The sequence below is a fragment of the Orbicella franksi genome, chromosome 7 (assembly GCF_964199315.1).
Source record: "Orbicella franksi chromosome 7, jaOrbFran1.1, whole genome shotgun sequence".
NCBI classification, from domain to species: Eukaryota; Metazoa; Cnidaria; class Anthozoa; order Scleractinia; family Merulinidae; genus Orbicella; species Orbicella franksi.
In genome coordinates this window covers 25,461,962-25,488,003 of record NC_138151.1, presented here as the reverse complement: position 1 = coordinate 25,488,003, position 26,042 = coordinate 25,461,962, and the positions used below count along the sequence as shown (strand labels likewise).

Genomic DNA, 26,042 nt, shown 5'->3' with positions numbered 1-26,042 from the left:
ACACTGCACTTAAATGAGACCAAACCTAACTTTAATTCTTCAAGCATGTTTTAAAAAATATTTGGAGCGGCTGTTAAATGAACGACTTTTTTACAAGGAACCTAAAAACGGTTATGTCGAGAGTAACCCAGTTACCAGATCTCTCTGTCTTTTTATGGAGAGCGACGGACTGGGACTGTGAGGCAATAAAAGCGATATCGAGTATAAAATTGTTCATGTGGATGGACAAAAATATTTAATTGCTACCTACATTCAATATATAAAATGCGCTTTGTACAATCCACAAATTTTGCAGGTGCCATTGTGAATAAACGCTGTTTAAGACAAAATACCAAAGAGATATTTTCATGAGGTGTACTTATTCCCGGTAATGTAGAAATGACATCCTGCGTTTTCGGTAGCTCGAAAATTTATTTACATTTTTATCGTAGCTCTATAACCAAACCAAACCATAAATCCTCTATAAACAATACCCTAATTCTTGACAACTGGATAATCATATACAAGACGCTGTGCACGGCGGAAACCACACATTGCATTACATTACGTGATTCTAACTTCAATATTCTATCGTCTGACCATTCAAGTGAAATACTCATTAATTTCTCGCATGCTAGGTTTTTCACAAAAAGTAACTTATTTTTCAGTCTGGCACTCGTTGAATGAGGTATATCAGTTGAATTGTTTCTCCGTTCGACACCGAATTTTAGAGTGCTAAATGAGAGCGAGCACCATAAAAAGAAAATAAATAATAAAATAGCACGATGGATCAACTATAAATGCTCTATCTTTGAGTTCTTCTTTCAGACTATTTCGACTTTTAAGAAGGAACTCCCGCCTGAAGACAAATCGATCTGATTGTACTTACTTTAGGGCAGATATTCTCTGTTTTAGCGTAGCTAATTTGTATTTTTTAAAAATCTAGTAAATGTTTCTTAGTAAAAGTCTCTTCTTGTATGTACAAAAAGAATAACGCTGTGACTTCTTTTCCTTCTCCCTTTGTGAGGGTAGCCGAGAGGGACTCGTGCCTAAAATAGCATCTTCTTCTTGCATTAGACCAGATAACTGACGTAATTCATTTCCGGCGCTCCTCTATTATCGTCAGACTCAGACCCTCGCGAACGCCATTGGTTTGGAGGTATTTCCGGTTCTGGTGTGAGCGCGTCTCTTGACGATCGTAACGATTCGGGTCTCCGGAAACCGTCCGAGTCTCGCGAGTCGGGCCTCACGAGTTGACCATGAACATTGATATAAGGCTACGGAAAGGAACAAAACGAAAAACAATATAAATTTACGCTTAAACAAAACAACATGCGTACAAAACATTTCCCACTGTCAACTTGAGGAAGAATTGGTATATCTTCTCGAAATTTGCATAGAAATTCAAGGCTAGACGGCTGACGACCACAGAACATTTTGTCTATGAGTCTCGTAGACTGCTTCTTCTTCAGAGGGGCTTAATGTTCGTCACGCAACGCCTTTTTGTTCGGAGACGTTGCGTGACGGCTTGTATCGTTACCTGTCGTTGCCGGCCTGGTGAGGGTGGATGATAAGGCATAGCGTCGTCTGAATCATATCGTGGATCTCTGTCATTGCCTGTTGGGTAGACTATGTCACGTAAAAATGAGGGAGGTTCTGGAAGTCCATCTTCTACATTTGTTAAAAAAGAAATCCTCATTAGAGAACATTTTGGTAAATTTTAAGTGAGTTTAATTTCTCCAGGTTTGCTGTCAGAGAAAACACGCCTGTTTGCTGGGATAGCTTGTTACGAATTTTCTACCAGCTCCATGCATTTGTTAGTCCAAACCGAAATACTGCGAGAATCAGCGCGGCAAGCTGTTAGCAGAGGAGGACAGTGATTTTCTTCACTGATTAATATCTTGCAGTTATTTTCTCGTCCACTGTTGATTGACAAGTGAGCGCTAGTCTTCCCTGAGACGCCCCCTTTATACTTCGCTTTAAGATAAATTCTTAAACACGGTCCTTACTTGCGACGCAAGCATAAGCTTAAGCACAACAATAAGAAGCTTATGTACATGCCAGGAGCGGGCTTTAGGGTTACATCAACACATGATTTCCGTTATTCTCGTCATCTGACTCTCATTAATAGAATGACATGGAAATCAAGGTGTGATAAAAACAAACAGAAATCTTCCAAACTTCCAGGAGGAAATTGTAGAACAAAAAAAAGCAGACCTAGAAACTGTGTGGCAAGACTAAAGGTGCAAAAATATAACAACTTACGTGGATCATCGTGATAATTACTGGACATCGGTCGGTTGCTAGACAACATAGCCATGGGTGGTGGTAGGTCTGGAGGTCTCTCAGTAAGCGGTAAACTGGAAGGATCATCCAAATCTAACTCTCCCGGATGTTGGAGTATGGGATCTTCGGGAGACAAGTCCTCTGGGGTGTACTGTGGGGGAGGCCCTGTATCGTATAACACATGATGGGTTATTGAGGGAAACAAGGGAGAGAACAGAACGTGCATGCACCAAGAATGCACCCAGGACTGTAAGCGTATTATTATAACAATTTACATTTCACATTTTACTTTAGAGACAAAAAGCGCAGAGTAAAATCTAATTTAAGGCTATTAAGAAGAAACACAGAAGACAAGTATTTAAATAAAAAGCAAGTTCAACTCTTAACTCTTGAAATCAAAATTAAAACACGTTTATGCAGTTGTAGGTCATTTAGAGGGATTATATTCTTTAGAGTTAAATGACCGCTACATGTCAGACACAGCAAAATAATCCCTTTTTATTAGTCTCAAATGTTAAACACCCTTGAGTTTTAAAATGTCTTTCAAGCCTACTTGTTAGCAAGCAGGATAACACAGTTGAAAACAAGAATCAAATTTACTTCAAAATCTTGATTATTACGTCTTAGAGAGGTTAATTTAATTTAAAAATAATTTAAATAAATTGAAGTTTATTGTGGTTTATACTAACATCCTTTATAGGAATCTCTCCAGAAGGGAGGTCCATACGTCTGTGGAGGCAGATGAAGTCTGTCTGTTGAACGATAGGAGGTTTAATTCAACTGTTTAGCTCTATATCCCGACAAAACACGGGCATGTTTCAGTTGCTAGGTGATGTGACGTATCGTTATGGAGACGCTAACGTCACGCTGTTTAAAGTATTGATCAACGGCATTCTCATTGGTTAATAAGATTTTGATCCTTTTCAGGTGTTTTATGAGGCTTAATCAAAAAACAGCTCTTAACTTAATGTCCCCAAAAGATTCAGAAGCTTACATTTTGTTCAACTTTGAAAAACAAACTGCTCAATTAGTCCATCATAGATCACAAAATATTGCTGAACAAATCCAATTTCTTACACACCTTAAATATCCTTCACAGGCAGAAGAAAGATTTAAGTATCTACTCTAATCTCTTCCTCTTTATGGAGCATCACGCCAACATTCAAAGGATAAACAGTTAAATATAGTTTAGATAATTCCTACGTTTACTGGCTATAAAGTACGAAACCAGTGCTGTTTTTATGCGTTTATAAACATTCTTTATGAAATAGTTCATTCATCTTTTGTCACAACTTTTTTCTGAGATGTCACATCAGAAAATTAACCTCATCGGTTATTCTCATAATCAAAACTATGACAAAATTCTCGAACGTGATTGGCTATCAACAGTCCGATTTGAGCATTAATTGGACAGTGTACGCGTCATGCTTGTAATTGGACAGTACGCGTCATTTTGCGCGCGCTCTTGCGGTGCACTTTGTTAAGTAAACTGCTGTGTTTTTCAGCATTCAGAACGACGTTTAGTCGTTCAGCGATCAATCGATGGTTTGTTCGTTTCTCGAATTTTGTCATAGTTTTGATTAATTGGTAACAGGACATCGCGTCGTCCAGTTTAGTCTGTAATCATACTGCGCGGTTGTCCGATTTTGTTAATCACTTGTATGATTACAGTGGGAGACGCGGTGGCCACATGGTTAGTGCGCTCGTCTCCGGATCGAGCGGTCCGGGTTCGAGCCCTGGCCGGGGACATTGTGTTGTGTTCTTGGGCAAGACACTTTACTCTCACAGTGCCTCTCTCCACCCAGGTGTATAAATGGGTAACGGCGAACTTAATGCTGGGGGTAACCCTGCGATGGACTAGCATCTCATCCAGGGGGAGGAGAAATACTCCTAGTCGCTTCATGCTACAGAAACCGGGATAAGCTCCGGTCTGATGGGCCACTTGGCTCGTACGCAGACTTTACCTTTTTACCTGTATGATTACAGACCGAATTGGACTCCACTCGGTCCTATTACCACTATTAATCAGCTTACTTGAGGTGGTTTTCAATAAAAAAAAGTACAGAGAATTTTCAGATTAATCCGGTTCTGGACTGGGAATTGAGGGGCAAACAACAAGTACACCACTGAGCTCTGCCCTTTCACATTTGAGAATGAAGGATTTCTCATTTCAGGACTTATCCACGGTTCGTAAAGACCATGGTCTCTTGACCAAACTTGACAATTTAATAGCTCATAATTATTTGAGGCATAATAATTAAAACAATCACTTACCAATCGTTGGCTCATGACGTGGTTTCTTAGGCTTATTTTTCTTCTGTAGTAAAGCATAAGGCACACTTGGGTCAAGGGGCCCTCCTCTAGGCCCGTTGTTTGTTGGTGGTCCTGCAGAAAACACCCTCGGCCCCACAGCAGGTGCCTGCCGGTCTACTGGTGTATAACGCGGCTCCTCGGTGGATTGTACATGTCTGTTAGACAAAAAAAAAGTTAGCATACAGTGTTTTTATTGTAGTGCAATGCATTGAACTGAGTGGACAAGTAACACAGCAAACCATTGTTTACAATGTACAAGCAACCCGCAACTTGCTCCCGTCCGATTTCGTGGCTCAATCCGGCGATTAAATTCGAGGGTAATGAGTACGAGTCCCACCTACCCAGTCAAGTCTCCCGTTTTGCGCTGGCATCCAGTTCTCTCGCGATTTTACCCACGTGTTCAACGATCGAATAAAAACAAGAGCAAATACAGGGCTGTGAAAAGTCTAGGCTGGGTGGCTACAGAACTATTGCTGAACAACTCAGCCGTCTCTAAACTTAGCCCATGCATGTTCAAGTAACTGGGCAGAGCATGGAGCATGAGAAGGAAGCCACGACTTCTTTTCATGAAGTTCATTACTAACACACTACAGAAAAAAATAATCAAAATCAAAATCCACTGTTGTTTTATTCCATTTGAAACAATTGCTCAGCCCAATGTACATAACCTTGGTTGAGTGACCACTTCCTAGATCCTGTAGTTTCATGCATACCAACCTGACTCTTGGGGGAGGGGGTGCTGTTCTTTGGGGAGTAAACCGCTGCTCGCCATCGCTAGAATCTGTGGGCTCATCAGCTGGACGAGCCTGCCTGGGTCTGCGGCCTGAATGTCTTCCCTGCCCTGGTCCCGTGAGGTCTCCAGTTGATTTCCTGGTTTTTGGTTTTCTTGCAGACTGACGCATAGCTTCCTCAAAAGAAGGTGGTTCGTGGTACGGGGGGAGGGTGTTGAAATCTCTCTGTGGCCCCCTAGCGGGGTATGCTGAGTTCATATCCAGCTCTCCAGTGCTCTGTGCCAGACGGCCGTTTCTCGCCAAACGGGAGCCTGGGTTGAGCAGCATTTCAGGTTGTCGAACAGAATCTGAAGGGAGAAAATGTGTTATTGCTTCAGGGGTTTAAGTTGTTCAATCTCAATGTGCATCTTTGCCTTCGCTGTGGTGGAAGCAAAATAATGTAGATGAACATGTAGAATGCTTCCGGGAGGGATGGATTGAAGAAGAACTCTCTATAAATTATAACTATACTATATTACGCTCTTAAAGACTTCCAAATCGCGTTTCGCTATACAGCTGTAGCTCAGGAAATGCGCATTTTTTCAGGGGTCGGGAGAGCAGGTGAATCTGATGTCATGTCTAAGCAATTTTTGTATTTCTTCACAAGCAACTGCTGACTTTAACTGTGTTTGTGGATCAGCCACAGAAGAGAACTGGAGCGGGTGAAATTTGGTAAGTGAATAAGTGTTACCTTGTGAGAGGTATCCGTAGTTTACACTAGGATCCTGCTGTTTCTTCTTTTTCGCATCATTTGAGGTCACGGACTGCATGGATGCTGCTACAATGAACGGATCGTCTTCAACTGATTCCATACCATAACTACGTCTCGACTCCACGGCACGAGGCACATCTGGTCCACCCGCAGCATAGCTGTACACCAAAACACAACAACAAAACAAACATTTGTGAAAACCATAAGAATTACAAGTTGTTGTTTTTTAGCCATTGTGTTGAGAAGTTGGCTTCGTTGTAGGGTGACGAAATTCAACGACGTACTGTACTTAAACTGACACAACTCTCACTTGAACTCGTGTGAAAGAATGAGTTCCCCCTGCAGTCCAACTAAATAGTAAGAGCTGCCCACTTTACCAGACTAAACCAGTCTGACAAGCTAATGTAAAAACACATTTTCCGATCAAACAGGGCAAACTGAATGACTTGATTTTCCAATCCTGTCCCTAATCCCCTACAGAGATGAAAATCTGCTGAAGAAGAATACTGTAGGGCAACGAAGCGGTTTGTCAAAATAGAACGGCAAATCTTGGACTGACTGGTCCGATCGGCCAAAGTGGATCTCCTTCAAACGTGATCCTTTTTCCCAGAAAATTTTCCGGATTTTTGGCAAAATGGAAAACATCCAATATATACAGCACTTTCTACAGTAGGTAGTACTTACGTAGACGTCTGAGACATGTTGACATTGTCAGCTGCAAAAGAAGGAAGGACAAAATACTAGGTTATTCAATACAGATCCTGATGAGAATGCAAATCAATTGCTGTTTGTGATCTTCGGTAATCTTGTCCATCCTTGTTATTATTCGGTTTGTTATTACTGCTTTTGGTGTCTCTCTATACAGTCAAACCACCTCTCCTCAGCGACCAATTTTCCAAAACACCAAAAGTTTCAAAGTCAATTCGCTACATTTTGAACTTCTTGTGCGCGACCCACCTCCCCTCAGCGACCAGTTTTCCAAATGACCAAAAGTTTCCAAGTGAAGTCAATTCGCTACATTTTGAACCTCTCGTAAGCGACCACCTCTCCTCAGAGACCAGTTTTCCAACACACCAAAAGTTTCAATGTCAATTCGCTATATTTTGAACCTCTTGTAAGCGACTGCGACCACTTTTAAAGCTAACAGTTTGAAATTTTATTTTGTCTTCAACCTCACGCATTCCTCGGTAGAACACTATCTCGACGGAAAGTTCTAAACGGCAAATGCCGGATATTTTCTCCAAGTTTACCTTTCACATTAATAAAACATTGAAAACATTAGGTATGTCTCTGCACTTACCACATGCTAACGAGACAACATTTTGACCCAATATGGTCTAAGCTCTCGTAAGCGACCAACTAGGCTCGACCACATTTTGGGTGGTCGCTTGTGGTAGGTTCCACTGTATATATCTTACGTGAACTGAAGTCTTCGATATTTAGAGGACAGGATGGAGGGTAAGAGAGCTAATCCACCATATGGGCCTTACTTCAGAGGTAATCTTCCTCAAGTTATTTTAAGGTCACTCCCGGATTCGGAAATCATACAAAGATCTAGGAATAACCAATCCTGTGACGCAAATTCGACTCACGTGACAGCTCAAGCGGCTTTACACGCATCTTCATTCTCCATAAAAACATCTACACAATCCGTGGCTTCATGAACCACAATGTTCTTTTTGGCAACTAACCAATAGCGTTTACATGCTAAAACAAAGCTATACTCATTTTGGTAGAAACCAACTTGTCACTACACGTATAATTATCGTTTTTAAACCTTGTATTGAAATGGCAAGTAAGGATGAAGATTTGACAGCTTCAACACTGACAGTATTGCTAGGATTTTCTTACCTCCTCGAGCCTTCTTACGACGCTTAAAGCAACAAAGCGCCAGAACAACAATTGCAAGGAGGAGTATACCGGCAACTCCAGCAATAACAGCAATCATCCAGTCTTGAATGGGTTCACCGCCGCCCCTCTCTCTTGGAATAGCACCACCTTGCACTGAAACAGTAATACAACTTCACCATCAGCAAATGCATGTAAACTTAGCGTAGAGTTAGGGTAATAAAATGGTAACGAGTGAAATTAGGAAATAATTTCACGCGCGTTTTGGCAGAATTGTAATAATTTTCCGCGCCTCTACATGTAAGGTGAGGGAAATTATTAGAATTTTGACAAAACGCGAGTTAAAATTTTTGTCAATTTCACGAGTATACCATTCGACAGCCTTTTAATATCACGGGTGGCAAATTACCATTACAGTCTTGGGCTTTTTACTTGTTTATTGTATTGAGAAATTTCGCACCAACCGTTGTCATGGCAATTTTTAATTTCACAAGTGAAACTACAAATTAACACTGAAATTTTGGGCCATTATTAAGGAGTAATTTTCCATCCATCTAAGGGGGCCGCTGTAATTGGCTAAGCTGTAGCGGTTCCCCTGGCCATTTTGTTTTGTTTTGCTGTCTGTTTTTTTTTTTTTTCTTCTTTTGCTTCCTCGTCTTTTTCTTTTTCTTTATGTGTAATGGTAGGCCGAAGCTTAATAAATAAAAATAAATAAATACTGTGGAAACATGCCAAGTTGCTAAAATCCGTGATAAAAACATTGCTGGAACTAACCTGTATTACTCCACACATAAGCAGGATTTTGCTCCCCTGGTCGTCTCATATCCATTCTAAACCTGTATGACTTGTCAGCGTTAAGATCAGTCACTTTAAGTTCTGTCTGTGATGTACTCATACCACTTCCTCCTGGGACAGGCTCCCACTGACCCTCCCCTCCCTCCTGCATCTCAAGATTCAGAGTTGTTACATCTTTATCTGTCACTGTCCATGTCACTAGTATGACTGTGGCGTCATCTGCCATCCTTGCCGCTTCGACTACAAGACAAACCGACAGAGAGAAAACATTAAAATGTAATTGTCAACAACAGTGAACACATACAACTGTAACATCAATTCATTCCAGAATTTCCAGACTTACCGGTTCCTCTGTCGGGTGGTACTGAAGACTCTGAAAAAGTGAACGTACAAAAGCAGATAAGAACATTTTCATACATGAAAAGAAGAAAAAAAAATCATTCAATTTTTTTTATTTCCTCGTACTTGGTGTCTTAACTTGTTTTGATGTAGACGCTTCACCCTTGCCAGCTTGATTTGAAGACTGGACAGTGAATTCATAATCTGTTTCAGGAAGCAGTCCTTGAATGGTGTGCATGTTGTTGTCAGGGTGCCCCACAGACTGTTCCACAAAATTGGCGCCACTTCCCATCACACGATAATGTATTGTAAACTCTTGATTATATCCACCACTGTACCCAGGAGTCCAGCTGACATTGACACTCACGGTTTTAGCGTTCGCAACTTCAAACGCTGCCAGTTGCACATCGATGGGTGCATCTGGAACCCCTGTGAACCAAATGATTCAGCATTTAAAACCTTTCAGTTTCCTTCTATAAAAATGTTAGTACCAAAAATTATCTCAGAGGTAGAAATCAACTCTTTTCATAAATGGCTACCAAATATATAAATTTTTTGTAAGTATTATAGACTGTGAGTAGTCTCTCTTTTTCCTAGTCCATCGAGCATGACCATAAATAAACCTCGCTTCCAGGATTTTGCAGGCCATTTTTTTTCCTTGCGGTTTTCTTTTGCGTCATCCATGATAGACTAAGCGAAAGAGGGACTACTTGTAGTCGATAAGAATCAAAATTAGCCTGACTAACCTCGTTCGTGATTTGAAAAATAATTAAACCAAAACAATTTTACTCTCAAAAGAGTTGAAAAGACATTTGTATGAGAAGTCATTACGGAAAGAGTCTATGACCTAATGAAAAGTCTGTCTGTCAAGATGTGGCTACAATGAAATGGAAAGATGATTGTCTTGCTACGTTTTATTAAGGTACACGCACAGTCCTGGTAGGATTTTATAATACTGTACAGATACGAATCTTATTCTAAATTCTGAGATCTTCAGCCCACTTTTCACTCGTTTTGGGTGGGAGGGGCTCCATGCTGTTATTCAAAAGAGCATCATGCAATTTGTATTGACAAAGCATGAAGAACTAAGAAAACAAAATGGCTCTGCACGAGGAAAAAATTGTAAAGCAGAGCGAGAAAGTTTCCTTTCAAATGCCACTGGCAAATGATTACTCAACTGATTGGTTACATACAATTACAGAGCACCAGTGGTCAAAGAGTGCATTCCTTTAGCAAGATCTGATCAGGATTTGTGATCTAAGATCGGATCAAAAGAACTGATGAATTCTTGTCTTCAATTGGCTGGATTCATTAGCTTCCTTGATGTATATATTTTTTATTTTGGCTCCGTTAATGCAGCGATATGAGTGATTTGAATAATGATCCAATGGCATATTCCAAAGGAACTCACCCAAAAAGACTGACTAGTGAAATCGCAATGACAGTCATTGCTTAACACATAATTATAAAGCAGCGATATTAATTCAACATACCTCTTTCACGTATGGTATATTGCTGGTTGTCACTTCCTAGGAGGTTTACAGCAATACAGTAGAACTTCTCATCAATATCAGTAACAGTGACTTTCATAATACTGGTATCCCTCTCTGCAGTGATGCTCTTAACCTTATCATCAGTTAATGAGCTTAGATCATTAATTGCATTAAGGTCTCTTTTCCACGACAGAGAAGGTGACGGCTTGCCATTGACAATGCAAGTCAAATCAACTTGCTCTCCTGCAGCCCCTGGTATTTGTGTGGTTGTCGGTGTATCAGTCACAATAGTAGGCCGAGCTGAAACAAAGTACAAACATACAGTTTATTTCTAACAATATCTTAAAAATCTAAGAAGGACCCCCCTTAAGGTGTAAACTTGTACTGCATACTTACTTTGTACATTTAGAATGACGTCTACAGAATCCTGTTGCCCAATGTCATTTCTTGCGATGCAACGGTATGTACCATCATCGCTGCCTTTGGTATTAACTATTAGAAACTGTTCTCCATATGCAAGCTCCTTACTGCTGCCTGACCTGGTCCAGATGATTCTAGGTTGTGGCACACCCTTTGCACGACATACTAATGTCGCATTACTTGTTTCATTAACTGTGTAACTGCTTTCATAGAATGTAATTTCTGGTGGATCTATTAACAAGACACGAGAGACAAACACATGTAAGTCAGACCCAGGCAACACCGACATTAACACAGTTATCAGGCTCTTACAAAAATGCCAGTCAAAATGTCATGATTGCAAAATCAGCAGCCTCAGTGACCTTGAATATATAACTGACAGTACAGTTAACTGCAGTCCAACTTTCCACCAAGAGTGAAAAACTCCGACCAAAATTTAATTGGAAATATTGAATAAATGATCTCATATTTTGGTAACTACATGTATGTAAATTAAAATACATGGCAGGAAAACTGGAAAGGTCTAAGAAAAATTACGAGGAGCCCAAAGATTCCTAACCATGGAATCCTGGGTACCCAGTGCTCACTTAAGATTATACGAAAAGAGTAAGTTTTGCTACTCCCCCAAAGGCAAAAGTTAGTCGCCTTTGGCACCCGAGCACCTCTAGAGCACATACCTGTGACCCCTCTTGACCAAGATGCAAACTGTACATGCAGAGTATTGTGCATAAATTAATCCTACATGTAAAACATCTTAAGAAAGATGTTTTACATGTAAATAAGCTTACATTCGTTGATTCATTGAACATAAACCTGCATAAGCCATTAAACTTACAATTTAAGTAATGATCAACAAAAACTCTGGTATTGTGTTACGAAGATCAAGTTAGAAGCTTGCTATACAGACCTACTTTTGATGGAAAGAGTTAAATTATGCAAATTTACAGCATGTAGTCTAGATGTTCTCACACATTAGCTGCATCCCCAATTTGGTAGGAAAATTTTGAGTAAAAAGGTGCTGCTTATCTGCCAGTGTATACGGTTTTTTTTTTTCAAAGTTTTATATTGGTACACAAGTAGTCACCATTCAACTGCTCACTGGGGAATGGCATATGATCACTTACACTTTATCAATAACTGCGCTCTAGCAGGAGGTCCTTCTCCTAAACTGTTAGTTCCAGTACAGGAATACCATCCTGCATCCGATAGAGTCACTGATGTCTTTACAAAGGTTGTGGTTAAGCATCCACTACAACTCTCTCCTGGAATGTCCCTTCCATTAAACTGCCACTTATGTGTTTGAGTGGGTGGATTTCCAATTGTTTTACAAGTGAACCTTGCAGTCGCCCCTTCATCCAGGGTGAGGTTTTCAGGTTGATCAGCAGAGGATTGAGCAACTGGTCGATCTGAAGGCAAAAATATGCAACCAACATTTTCAACACATTGATTTGGAGCAGAAAGGAGAATGCTAAATTCTGAGAAAAGGAACAACACCAACATCCAAATAAACTATACCTTTTTTTCCCCCACTACTCACAGCTAACAATACACTGTACTTGCACAACATTAATTTTATAGTTGACCCAAAATGTCATACACTGTACAAGCCCATCCACAATTATCTGTTAAGTTTGCAAACTGTCCAAATTAATTGAACAAGTAATTTGACAGTTCTGAACACAATGCAAGTAATAGGTCAGCCTGAAATTAATATGACTACAGTCTGGTAGGATTGGAAAATAACTGAATTCAAAAGGTCCCTCTGAGTGCCAAATTAGACTTTGTCTTAGCTTGCAGTCTTGCCTTGCCCATCTTCAGATTATTTTGCATTCAATCATTGTTAAATTGTGCATTTTCCTGGGGGTGGGGGAGGGCCTGTAAGACCAAACATTTCAAAGAATAGTATGAAGCTTAATTGGAATTTCCAGAGGGTTGGGGTCGGGAAGGGGGGGGGGGGGCTTCAGAAAAAATCCCTTCCGTGGGGGAGATATGGATGTTTTCTGGAACTACACATTGACAGGATGAAGTCCTACACAAAAATATACATGTAGACACTGCATTACATTATAAAATTGGTCTATACTTACAGCGGACTTCAAGCTCTGTAGTTAGACTCTTTTCTCCAGCATCATTATAAGCAAGGCATGAAAAATTTCCATCTTCCCTCCAGGTTACTCTATTGATGGTAAGGTATGACAGGGTCTTCAAGAGTTTAGACTGTGAAATTGGCGTAACAGAAACTGAGAAGTTGTAACGAGACGTTTCAGTGAGATTCTCTCCATCCAATTGCCACAAAATAGTTGCTGCTGGTTTGGCTTCAGTTATGCACGAGTAACTCACAGTTTCATTTTCCGTCTTTGTTTGTTTAGCTGGCAGTTGACTGGAAAATACTGGAGCAACTGTAACAAACAAGCCAAAAAACAACTTTCAGTGACTATAATAAATAGTACTAAATAAATGCACTTGCAAAGTCATTTGACTGATTGGCTAAGAGCACTGCAGTTCAAGTGTAACGCTAGTGCAACACAATAGCGATTAAGTTGTCTGATGGATTTAAAAGGTGGTCAAAGTTCTCATGAGGTCTTCTGAAGATAGCCAAAGACTTAAGGGAGATGTTCTGAACAATTCCGATTAATTAACATTCCCAAAACTCACACAGATTTTCCAACATTATCAGAAATTTTCATAATATTTTCTTAAATTTCTGACGATGGGTTCTGCACACAGCCTAGTACATTGTAAGTGAAAAATTTATGTTTAGCCAATGTATGCCAATATGGCTATTTTTCAAGTGTAGATCACACAATTATTCTGATGCAATTTGGAATAACTAAACACTAGTAAATTTTTCAAACACTACAAATTGGACTCACCCTTCCGGCTCATGCAATTTTGTAAGGGTTTGTAAAGAAATTAATTGTGCTTATTCACTCCAAACAATTGAAGAAGAACAAAATTATTATAGTATGTGTGTAACAAATGTTTCAGGCTGACATGCAGCCCTTGTAAATCACCAGTACGTAATACTAAATACACATAGATGTAGTCCCCCCTCCCCTCCGGTCCTCTGAAGTCAACACAATACCACTTCACTTCCATGACGTAATGAAACAAATTAATATTTGATTTGAAATTACGCCCAACACTGGTTGATTGTTTAATATCACATTCACAAAAAAAAAAAAAAAAATCCTGGTCCTTACCTATTACTGTAATCTGTAGTTGCTCTGTTGGTCCACTTCCTACTGCATTTTGTGTCTCACAGCTGTACGTATTAGCCTCTTCATTGAGCTGTACATTTGTGATCTCAAATTTTCCTCCATTACTTACTACTGGTGTATTCTGTCGCTTGATGGTGTATGTTGGTGCAGGGTACCCATTTGCACTGCATGTAAGAGTCACTGTAGTGCCCTCCACTACAGTATTGCCTGGCGTTCCAGTTGTGAACTTTGTGACAGTTGGCTGATCTGTTACATACAGGTGAAACAATATTACTGTGATGATTGTCGTGTTGTGATACAACTGTACAGTTTATATATTACTGTAATGTACATGTATGTATTTTGCATACTGATACAGTGCATATAGCATTAACAGCAGATCCCTACCTTCTAAACATGTTAGCTTTGCACATACTAAGTGTTATGAATCATAGCCACTATATTTTGGTGACCTGTTACTGGTGCAGTGATATCCTCCAACGAAATTTTGAAAATTGTCTGACATGATTAATTTCATACTTGTAATGAAAGGACATCAAGACTGAGCACTAAGATGTCTTAAGTAGCTTTTCGTCATAAAGATCTTATTGGCACACCATGTTTGCTTTGAAACATGCTAAAAAGTACATTCGTCCAATCATTTGGATCTGTGCTTTGTTTTCAGTCTCAATTATTATTTTATCAATAAGTACTTATAATCAATCAAGGATTTTTCACAAGAATATCTATTAAGTTGTGTGCCATGTTCAGCACAATGAACATTGTGTAGTTCCAGCAAATATCCATACATGTACCTTCCCACGGATGGGATTTTTTCTAAGAATGGATATTTTCAGGACCTGCACATTATATACAAAACACTCATCTAAGTTTTTGTCCACATTGGTGTCCAGACATCCTTTCCTGACCAATTACACACACACGTTTTGGAAGTTTTTTTTTCATGTCCCATTCGCAGAATTTCTGGCTTCGTAGTTATTAATTTTAGCCAATTTTGAAACCTATTAATACTTAATTTTTAATACAAATACATGTACAGTGTATGCAGACTGGGACCACCTTTACACTCAACACATGTACACGATGCTTTTACGTTGCAAATTTTCTGGGAGAGTATGTCTCCAGCCCACAGCGAAAAAAGAACGGAGAGTTTGACAGAGTTCCCATTAACGCACAGGTGCGCATCTTAAACGCACAAAAAGTGAAAAGGATGCACAGTTTTTTTGGCAAAGTGTGTCATTGGGATGCAGGAAAAAAGTTCCGCAAATTTTAGTAAATAGGCAAAGGACCCCCGAAAAGCAAAAAGAGCCCCAACATCTTCGAACTGGGGGTTCCAAGGACCTTTAAATATTAAAACTGGTGGGAACTCTGGTTTGAATTCCCCAACCTTCGCATTCTGACTAAAAGTGTGAAACCACATACAGTGTATGATCCCACAACAACCATCCCACACTCAGTTGTTTCTCATTATTAATTTCATCACATCCAACACTACAAAAAAAATACTGACAACAATTAATTGCACATGGAATTGATGGTGGAAGCATACAATATCTTTCAGTGAACCTTGTGTACAATGAAAAATTAGCATGTTTCTCTTGGATGACCCTGACCAGGAACATAATCCAAGATCACCTGGATCTGGAGCATCACATGAACCAAAAACATTTGCCTAGAATGGAGTTATCAGTTGTTTTGATGCTCCATGATCTGAACAATCTTGGACCTTTGATCCTAATCGACATCCCACACAAATGCAACCTTAAAAGAGCTCAGTCACGGTATTTTGAGTTATTTTGGCCACATACAAAATTACCTTTAAATGGTAGGAAACCTGAAAATAACAGTTTTAATTAATAAGATAGAAAACCACCAAAGAGATAATGATAAACCATAAAGGAACAAGGATGGCTAAGGATGGAGAAGATCAACACGTGTAATAATACGTGCAAACCGTGCAAGCCGTGCCACTTTAACGCTACATGTTTATACAGTACATACATAGAAACTAACCTGAATCTGTATATGTAGCTAACTTACATGTACAGGTACATGGATAACAAACGATAATTATATAATAAACTCACTCACATCGTACATAAACCACTTTTGTCGTCTCCTTGTTGCCAAAATCATTTCTTGCCAGACATGTATAGTTCCCAGCATCTTCCACATTTGCATTTGTTATTGTCAAAGTATTTTGTGTAATCCCATTTGATTTTCCATTAAATTTCCACGAGTAGGATGGCTTTGGGAAACCGTCAGCCTGACATGTCAGTGTTATGCTCTGAGCAAGTGGCACCTCTGCCGGATCAGCGGGAGTTACAGTCACCTGCTTAGGAGCATCTGAACAACAACAACAACAACAACAAAAAAAAACAAACAAATTAACCCTTCATTTTACCACGACTTGGACAGCACCTCAGCAGTGCTTAGAAACTGTAAATGAATTTGAATTTCCTCAAAAATGCTCCCAAAAAGCTTTTTGTTTTTTTGGTATAATCACAGCATTTTAGCCAAATGAATTCAACCACAATTTTTGCATGCTTGCCTTCCTTGCCTGTTTCTTTTCTCCTTTTAGTTACTTTCCTGAACAGAAACAGAAAAAAGAAAAAAAAAAAGCAGTTGCAAATGAAACTGATGGTGGTTTCAATGTGGGCTCATCATGGTCAGCAGTATTAGCTTCATGTTAAGTGACAAAAAGTGTCCTTCTTTGAAAAAGCTCTGATTTTGGCAACCAAATTTGCTTTACTGGTGACCATACAGAAGGAGGCCACCACAATGTGATTTCTGAAAACCTTGAGCTTGGAGTACTGTCACATCACTAGCCCCCCAAAATTTATCATCTATTCCAGTACTTCTGTAATTTGAATTTCCTCAAACATTTTCCCAAGAAACATAACTTCACTTGCCCGAACAACAAGTGAAAGACAGAATCCAATATCCTGATGCCAAATCCCACTACCTGGGCTATCAGAGATGACTTCCCTTACACACTGCAGCAAAAATTAAAGATGGTTGCATCCCTTTAATGTAAAACATCACTTACAATTGACTAAGAGGGAAGCAGATTTTCTCTCTCCAGTTCCTAACTCATTTCGTCCATCACAAGAGTATCGCCCAGCACTGCTCTTTTTAACTTGCGCGATTGTCAGTCTCTGTCCATCAGAAATTGGTGTGATGGTATAATCTCCAGAACTGGAAATCTGGATGCCATCCTTAAACCATCTGTACTCCAAGACACCAGGGAATGCGTCTGTGCGGCAATAAAATTCTGCATCCCTACCTTCCACAACAGTTTGGTTACTTGACAAACTGTTTGCTTTGTGTTCGGGCTTGACTGCAACAAACAAGATAAACAAGTCAAAGTGCATGTTGGTTGAATATTTCTTTTTTGCCTTGGCTAAGCACTTAGTAGACTACGGGGTCAGATTACCAATTGAAAGTGAGAGTTCTACAGTTAGGATGATTACTCAACAGGGCCAAATACATTTTTACATTGACGAACCTTGGTTCTGGCCTGACAAAAATCCTAATGGAAAAATTACACGACTGTACTTTTAAATTTACATGTAAGTTACCTGCTAACAAGAAATTTCCCTCCTAATGCCAGTTTGAGTATTGTACCTGACTCAAGATAGCTATATCAAAGTTGTCACCTAATCATCTGCCATTAAACCAAATTCTAAAAACAATTTGTACCTTGTCAATCAAACAAGTACCATAATACACATATATAACATAAACCAGTCGATAGGACAATCCAAGAACAAAATAATGTAAGAGGTTATATAAAATTATAAAATAATACAACCAATCCAAGATGTACATCTATATGTGTATGTATACACAACTTACAAAAATTATACCTTTGAACTCTACTATCTTGAACTCTTAGGAAAAGACAAACCACATGCATTTTGAGATGTGGGGAGTTTGAGATTGCCAAAGTAAGTGACGGAAAATGTATATCCACAGGAAAATAGTGAGGAGTTCAAGATACAGGTAACTGAGTTCCAGTTAGTGAGGTTCTGTACATTTAACTGTACAAGTATAAATGCACTCTTTTGTATTGCAGAAAAATGTATTTAAATTATATTAATTTCGATACCATGTCAACTCCCACTGCGGACAATAACTCTTGTCTACTCCCAGGACAATATATAGCTTCTTTTTCACAAAATATCTTCAGTTTATTCCATAATTTTATATTCTATTGTATTTTACGGTATTTCACTCGCTTGTATTTTTATCACTAAATATTTTTGAATTTTTACCACCTTTATACATTGTACCATTTTGCCCATTGAAGCTGCAGTTAAAGACAGTAGGATTTGTGTTTTTTTAAATACTTTTAGCCAGAAAATTTTTAAGTTATATTTCACCATGTTTGGCTGCAGCCCCTATATTTTCATATGTATGTACATATGTACATGTATAAGTGTTATACATGTAAGTCAAAATGAAATTCAGGATAAAATGAAAATCCTTTGTCTCTTAACCCTACATGTAATTATTCATGGATCATGAATAATTAGGGTAAGAATAAAAAGGAAATTGAGAATCAAACTACGGCCTCGCTCACGATGTTGGTGTACAATTGCGTAACAAAAACGGTCTCACGCTAGATTTCTTATTATTTCTCGTCATTCTTAAAACCAGTGGTCGTAAAACTTCGCAGAATTAAAGTTCCATCTATGTGCACCCCAAAAAGCGAAATTTTCCGTCTGAAAGAAATTTTATTAGAAGAACAATAACAAAATTCCGAGAACAGGTTAAAAGGCAAAAAGTGCCGTTTTTCCCCCATTTTTTGACCAAAACGGAAAGTACATTATTATAATTTTTAACTTCTTAGTGTGAACAATTCAATTCAAGAAGGTGTCTCCAAAATGCACCTAAATTTTGCTTTAAAATGGTGGGATTCTTTCATTTGCGGCTGTATCTGTCAAAAATTATGATTAAAAAACTAGCGTGAGACCACGTTTTTAATTTAAAAACTTTGTCATTTTATCACGCCTTTGTTCGCACGTTTCGAGCACTTTTTTCCTTTTCGCGCAAATTTTGCGTTTTGCTGATCACGCCTCCGGCATTGCGCATTTTTTTCGCCTTTCAGGCCCGCGCTATTTTTGCCATTTTGTCGTTTTGCTAATTTTGCCTCGTGGCGCCTTTGCCACTAGAGCGCTGGCGAACAACACCGTAGTAAAGGCTGGAGTACGCGAGCAGTGCAAAGTACTGACAAAAAGCCGAAGCAAGCATTTTATGATACTTTTAGTGATGCTATTTTCACAGGCGAATGCTCAGTTGAGATTGAACGTTATCCTCGCCGATCCTTTTGCAAAGTTGGCGAACAGCACTGTAAAAAGGTCAACCAACACATCGATGTTTTGTTTTGTTTTCTCTTCATGGGAAACCTTTCAATCCCAGTCTAACTCAACTCGTCCATCCATTTCCTTATTTGGACATAATTTGGGCTTGTTGTAAATAAGAAAATGGCCGCGATGAACACGAAATGGACAAGAAGATGCAGGGAACTTGCTTGCTTAGTTCGTGTAAAAAGAAATAAAGAAAGACATAAGCTGATTCGTTCTGTCATTTTCTCAAGATCGCCGGGCTGGACAAAAATTGGACAAACGTGTTTAAAGTTACATCATTTCCAAATCCTTGGCAAGCACTCTGATAGTGATATATCGCATAACTTACTAGCATGTGGCGTTCTCTTATAGTTTGAGTTCTGGAGAACGCTTTTCTCCATTTTTGTGATTCCATTTTTGTGATTAAAAAGAGCTCCTTTAACAATAATTGGCAACGCTTTGCCTTGCGAAACCTGTATTATGATTAAGGAAGCTTACATTCGGAATTGAACCAACTCAATTTGCTGGACTCGGAATAAAGGCAAAATACGCAAAAAGCCAAAAGGGCGCGATGTTTTTGCTGGCGCGAAAGGCAAAAGCAAAAACCACCAAAAGGAGTAACATGCACGATTTTGGCAAAAAGCAAAATTTGCCAAAAAGGCAAAAATGGCAAATCGCGCCTGCAATGGGCGCGATAAGAATAGCGTAAAATACGGCGCGATGTGTTATGCGAAGATTAGAATGGAGAGTATGTGTGATTTTGACTCCTTACAAGGAAGGCACAAGCGCTTTTGAGACGTAGCTAAGATGGAAGGAAACTACATAAAAATCGCTACAAGATGGTGCTCATTTGAAGAGAAAAAAAATTAATAACCTGCGAATTACAGCATTTCTAAAACAAATTTTCATCCGATTTTTGCTAATTTTGATTTGTACACCAACATCGTGCGCAAGGCCCTACACGAAGGTTAAAATCACTTTAGTCTGAATTTCATTTTGACCTACAACATAAGCATGTAACTAAGTATAAAATTAAGTTCACTTACATCTCACTGTTACATCCACTGTATACTCTGCAATACTTGTACCCAAACCAGGAGCAGTAACAGCAGCAACACATCTGTAACTTCCTGCATCGTTCTTCTTTGCTGATGTTATTGTGTAGTTAGAGTTGCCTGCATCTTCTTGAACCTTTACATTGTCTCTATACCATGTGATCACTGGCTTGGGGTTACCACTGGCAACACATAACAAAGTTCTTGTGTTACCTTCATCTATGGTGATGGGTGCTGGTTCTTGACGTGTGATCTTTGGTGCAACTACATGAGGGGGACATCAAATCTCATTAACTGTCTGAGTTAGTTAGAGGGTACACGTACATGTAGGTACTACCGGTACATGTATCATGTAGGTTTGTTACCACAATTCCAAAAGTGGTCAAGCCAGGCTAAAACATAACCTGACAGAATTCAAAGACATCTGAAGTTTTTCAGTTACACTGTATGTATATAAACATGTAATGAAGATTAAACTTAGGGAAACTTACCAACTACAATTAGTTGAGCCTGGTCTACTATCCACCGAGGATTAAAAGTAGTGAAGCTAACTCTAAATATATAGTTTCCACTGTCCTTTTCCTGGATATTTAATAACCTGAGTGTATTTCCTGACACTTGAACTCTTGACGTAAATGCTGGATCTATGTTAACTGCTCCAGAAGACAGTACAGTTGCAATCCTCTGGTCAATATCAAATGTCCATTCTCTCTCATTAACGACTTTTCCATCTAGATTGTACGACCATGACAAGGGCACAGATTCCCCTTTCAATTGATACACTGGATTGCCATTGTTAGGTAAACTGGTAAAACTTGGTGCACAGTCTGCACATACAAGAACAAAGTAAAAAATGTTAACAAAGATTTTCTATTGTACAAGAACATGATCATCATATACAGTACATGCACTCATGAATTAAGGGGATAATAATTAAAGTAGTCAATCATCATAACCAAAAGATCTTCCTTGAAACATTCCTCCTAACCTCGCTTACCACCTAAGACCTAGTGTTTCCGCCAGACTGTGTCATTGCGGGAATCTTGCATTGCAGCCAGAGATGGCCCCCAGAAAAACCAAAAAAGGGGCAATTTAGCCATTTCTTTTACACTTGGCTGCAGGCTTAACACAGGCGTAGTATTTTAAAAGCCATCCCAGGGCTCAAAAATTCTGGTTTAGTCCCCATAATGGCAACTAAATTTCTCTGTGTTGACGATCAATAATGGTTATTTTCTCACACATTATGTCCTTCTAGAAAACCATATTGAAAGAGCTTTGTTTCTAAAACATTCAACATAAGAAAAGAAGTCAATCCATCTTTTCGCTTAACAAATAAAGAAGCCTCAACTGTGCTCTGTTCTGTTGTAAAGCACGCAGGAAGCGGTAGGGTACGAAAGAAGTGTAGGGGAAAACACGAGACAAAGTTGAGCGTTTTTGCCTACTTCTTTAGTGCTCTGCCACTTCCTAGGTACTTTACAACAGAACAGAGCACAGTCAAGGCTTCTTTATTTATTTTATGATAAAGAATCCAATAATTTCCCCACACATTCGGCTGAATTTTCAAACCAAGCTTTATTTACCAAATGAGTAAAAGTGGCGTCAGCCGTGCTGTTCTCTGATAAAGCACGCTAAAATAAGCCAAACACAATCCTTGTTAGAACTGTTCAAATAATTTGATTGGCTAATGAAGTAACAGCTGTCAATCACAAACTGGACCTCAATTAAGCTTTCAGGTTCAAGTAGTTTCAAGCGGCTTTCGAGAGAAGAATGACACCTTCAAAGTTTGCTTTTTAGTTAATCTTTATATAAGGATCTAATGGCAGGTAAAGGTTTGTAGTCCAGATGAATCTGGCCATATTGTGGCTCATGAAAATGTGCACTTTTCCAATGGAAAATATGAAACAAGGAGCTCAAAGCCTGTGGATGAAAATGCAAAATGCTGAGTTGAATTTGAAAGGAGTCACTGACAGTTATTTATGTAGTGTAAAAGTTAGAAAGACTAAACTGCTCCCACTGGTTCTACTCCGAGCACAGAAGAGAATATCAGAGCAAGCTTTGAACTGACCATTCGTCGGTTCACTTTGCTGGGATTACCAGAGAATGTGTGTTACTACACGACATGTAAGTGTTGTTTGAGCAATTGAGCATTCTAAAAATACAAAAATAAAGCTTCTCATCATAAACAGAGACAGCTCAATTGTTGTTTTCTGTCGCTGTTTTACTTCTAAAGTACTATTTCTGCCTTCATAACAAATATGTCCCTTATTGAAGCACTGGTTAGGTTGAGAATTTGTTTATTTCGCTACGTGTTTTGTCAGCAGGAATCTAGCAAAACTTTTTATTGCGTTCGACATTAGGAGAACACAATGTATGCGGGTTTAAGTCCCGCGGGTTTATGTCCCGTGATTTTCCGCGATGCCAAATGATTTCAGGGTTTGGACGCCATCTTGGACTGGCTGGCTGGCTGGCTTGCACAAATGGCCTCAATCTCATGTGAAATATTTTTTGGCCGCCGGGAATTGGTAGGTAATAATAATGGCGTGTTGCGGGCCAAATCTATCAACTTCAAAGGTCTTGTTTCACTCCTATCATGGAGAAATTACTGCTTTGAGATTTAAAATAGAAAGGAAAAAATTCAAGTCAATGTTCAGGTGACCTCAGAATGGAAGATCAACAAGTACAGAGTCCTCGAACCATGACGATCGGTTGTACGCTTTCAAGTAAGTTTTGAATATTGATCCCAGACTATAGAAAACAAAAATATTAATGTGCAGTATTACTTCAAAGTTGAATTCAACTTTTGGATCGATTGGTAATGCCACGGCCGATAAAATGACTGTAAAAGTTGGAGAAATTTTCGGCAAAAACTCAAGCTTTCGTTCTAGCGTGAAGAATTAATTTGAACATGCTGATGTGCAGCGAAGCACGTCTGCAAAAATTTTGAACACTTTTCTGCTTTTACATAGGTTTCTTCACCTTGGTGTGAATGAAAATTTATTGTTATTGACCTTCCTTTTGCATTTCTTTTCATTTGGTTCCGTGTATTTACGAATTTAGGTTTTAAAAGTGAACAAAAACTTGCACACTTGATTTCTGCATATTTAATTTACAGCGACCTCCATGCGGTTTGCTTGTATAGTTTATTCGGTTTCGTTCGAATATATGTGTTTGGAGTCTTGTTCAGCTACTACTTACAGAACTGCTGAGAAAAGAACAAAGGGGCCACTAATTTAACACAGTTGAAATACGATTGATCTCAAATCAATTGGCCCATTTTTGTTGTTTTTTATTTACAACTTTCATCTTCCTTTCGCTGCACTGTGATATTTCGTCATGCGGCGAAGAAATTATTTCATTTCTTGTTTTCAAATTGGTTGTCACTTGTGTCTTTCGCTTTTATTTTCCGTTGTTTTCTCAAATGTTGTCTGTTATATGTAATACAAGAATGGAAATTTTTCGTTTTGTCCTCCAAAGTCAATAGTTAACTTGTTTCATTTCTTGTTTTCTTACCAGTTTTACACATCAGGTTGAGTTTTTTTAGTTGATATTTTTTTAATATTTTGGCCCTTCATTTATTCAACTTTAAATAAGCGATCTTGATCTTGTGTGTGCTAATTTAACATACCAGGTTAAGAATGGTGTGCCAAACACCTCATTTATCATGAATTTGTGTAAGAATTACAATTACGTGTCCTTTTGGTGTAGAAGTGAACACTATCAAAATATGTGTTGGTCATGAAAATCAACAAAAATAAATTGGGCTTCAAGAGTAATATTTATTCCGAAAATCTATGTTGTAGCTCAGTGATAGATTCCATGCAAATATTACACTGTAGATGTATACTGGAAATTATTGCAATAATTGTTTAAAAGGAGATTTGTTTCCTGGAGATGTTAATGGAGACTTGCCTACGTGAAAGCCTTAAATTCCGTATAGTATAAAATGTTATTTAGTATGAAATATTAATAGAGAAGGTATTTCTGGTACTCAGTCTCCAATCAGATGTCCAAATACTAACTGAATATCCGCTGCTATAACCCAAAAATGTCATGTTCCTAGCAACACACCCTATCAACAAATTGCTAGAGTACCCCCTTACTTCCCCCAGGTATCGAACGCACTTCACTAATCTCTGATTACCGATACTACTAGTTTTAGTACAGTTTTAACACTATTGTTGCTAACAATGCTCTCCGTGAGCCATATTTACTGCAGACATAGAGCTCATTTCCATTGCCTTTATCTGAGTCACAGGAAAAGTTTCATTTGGGCCATATTTGTCAAAATTCCGATGCAAAAATTTGAAAGCCACCTTACCATCATCAACCTGTGCTCTGTTCTCTGGTAAAGAACGCTGTTTCAGCCAATCAGAGTGCGCATTATATGGAAACTTTATTATAATTTGCTGTTAGTATTGATTCACATTGGAAAACTTCCAAATGACTGACAGTGTTTGAAATCGCCCTATAATGCATTGCAAACCTCTTATCATTGACTACGTTATGTATGCCTATGGATTGTTCTCTTGTAATGCACGGGTCCTTCATACTAGTATAGACCTGGCGATGAGAAATTTGCATTTGGCCACTATTTTTTACCAATTATTATTTATTGGCCCCTAAAAAGGTCTTCAGTGGTCACTTTGGCCCTCAAGTAAAATTTTCTGGCTTAAGGTGGCCAAACACAATTTTTGCACGTTTTTGCTGATGCGATTCAGCGCATGCACAAGGATTACAAAAAACAAACATGCCTCAACACCCACACTATCTGTGCTATTTTTCTCTAATTGAACACAGCGTATTGATAGTTTTAACCTTTCATTACAAAGATACATTAGAAAAGGTAACGATGCAAAGAACCTAGGAATTTTCAGCTTTTTCGTTGTTACTGAAAGAACCCAGTTAAATGCAGCGTGTGCATAGTAAGTCAAAAAATTTCGATTGAATGAAAAATTGCTTTCTTGGAAATATGCCTTTTTCTCGAGAACCACTCATTAGAATTTCATGAAATTTGGCATGAAAATACTTTAGGAAATAAGTAACTGGAGTATTGAAAAAAACTGAATTTTAAGAAAGGAAATTCTAGATATTTCAGTAAACCTTCAACAAGGGATAATTAAAGATCTCTGTTAAATTATTATCAAAATGGTGTTAACTTGTGAGTATCGTTACAAACTTGCTGCATGCAAATTATAAAGAAAATCTAATGACTAGATTTTCTACAAATAAACTAAACTGATTTTAAAGGCCTGTTTGTATTTATTCATGTTGCCATGGCAACGACACATAAGTCAGCTTAACTATCAAAAAACCAAAGTTTGTGTTGTTACATGTACCTCGCTTGCTGCCATTTTTGGCAACCGTGGGATCAAGGGTTTTAGAGAAAAAGGTGAATGAAACACACGTATCAAAAACTGTGTTCAGCCACCTTAAACACTGACGACCTTGTGGTTAGTGGAA

The 26,042-nt window shown here is 38.7% G+C and overlaps 1 protein-coding gene across 2 annotated transcripts in view; it reads right to left on the bottom strand.

Moving 5' to 3' along the window:
- Nucleotides 1–9: 9 nt before the first annotated feature.
- The window catches only part of LOC145492250 (cell adhesion molecule DSCAML1-like), a 30,425-nt gene continuing 4,392 nt past the window's right edge, over nucleotides 10–26,042 (bottom strand). The window contains exons 2-22 of one of the 2 annotated variants that reach the window (XM_081471619.1): nucleotides 21,074–21,409; nucleotides 20,574–20,846; nucleotides 17,226–17,516; nucleotides 16,268–16,522; nucleotides 14,159–14,422; nucleotides 13,043–13,354; nucleotides 12,080–12,361; nucleotides 10,932–11,186; nucleotides 10,536–10,835; nucleotides 9,169–9,471; nucleotides 9,047–9,076; nucleotides 8,683–8,943; nucleotides 7,912–8,064; nucleotides 6,745–6,775; nucleotides 6,040–6,218; nucleotides 5,296–5,656; nucleotides 4,540–4,733; nucleotides 2,955–3,017; nucleotides 2,245–2,430; nucleotides 1,520–1,650; nucleotides 10–1,256 (exon numbers count right to left, since the gene is read on the bottom strand). In XM_081471619.1, coding sequence (XP_081327745.1) covers nucleotides 1,053–1,256; nucleotides 1,520–1,650; nucleotides 2,245–2,430; nucleotides 2,955–3,017; nucleotides 4,540–4,733; nucleotides 5,296–5,656; nucleotides 6,040–6,218; nucleotides 6,745–6,775; nucleotides 7,912–8,064; nucleotides 8,683–8,943; nucleotides 9,047–9,076; nucleotides 9,169–9,471; nucleotides 10,536–10,835; nucleotides 10,932–11,186; nucleotides 12,080–12,361; nucleotides 13,043–13,354; nucleotides 14,159–14,422; nucleotides 16,268–16,522; nucleotides 17,226–17,516; nucleotides 20,574–20,846; nucleotides 21,074–21,409 — 4,664 coding nt within the window. In that variant the 3' untranslated portion in view covers nucleotides 10–1,052. The remainder of the gene's footprint in view (nucleotides 1,257–1,519; nucleotides 1,651–2,244; nucleotides 2,431–2,954; nucleotides 3,018–4,539; nucleotides 4,734–5,295; nucleotides 5,657–6,039; nucleotides 6,219–6,744; nucleotides 6,776–7,911; nucleotides 8,065–8,682; nucleotides 8,944–9,046; nucleotides 9,077–9,168; nucleotides 9,472–10,535; nucleotides 10,836–10,931; nucleotides 11,187–12,079; nucleotides 12,362–13,042; nucleotides 13,355–14,158; nucleotides 14,423–16,267; nucleotides 16,523–17,225; nucleotides 17,517–20,573; nucleotides 20,847–21,073; nucleotides 21,410–26,042) is intronic. The other variant, XM_081471620.1, reaches the window with a different exon arrangement.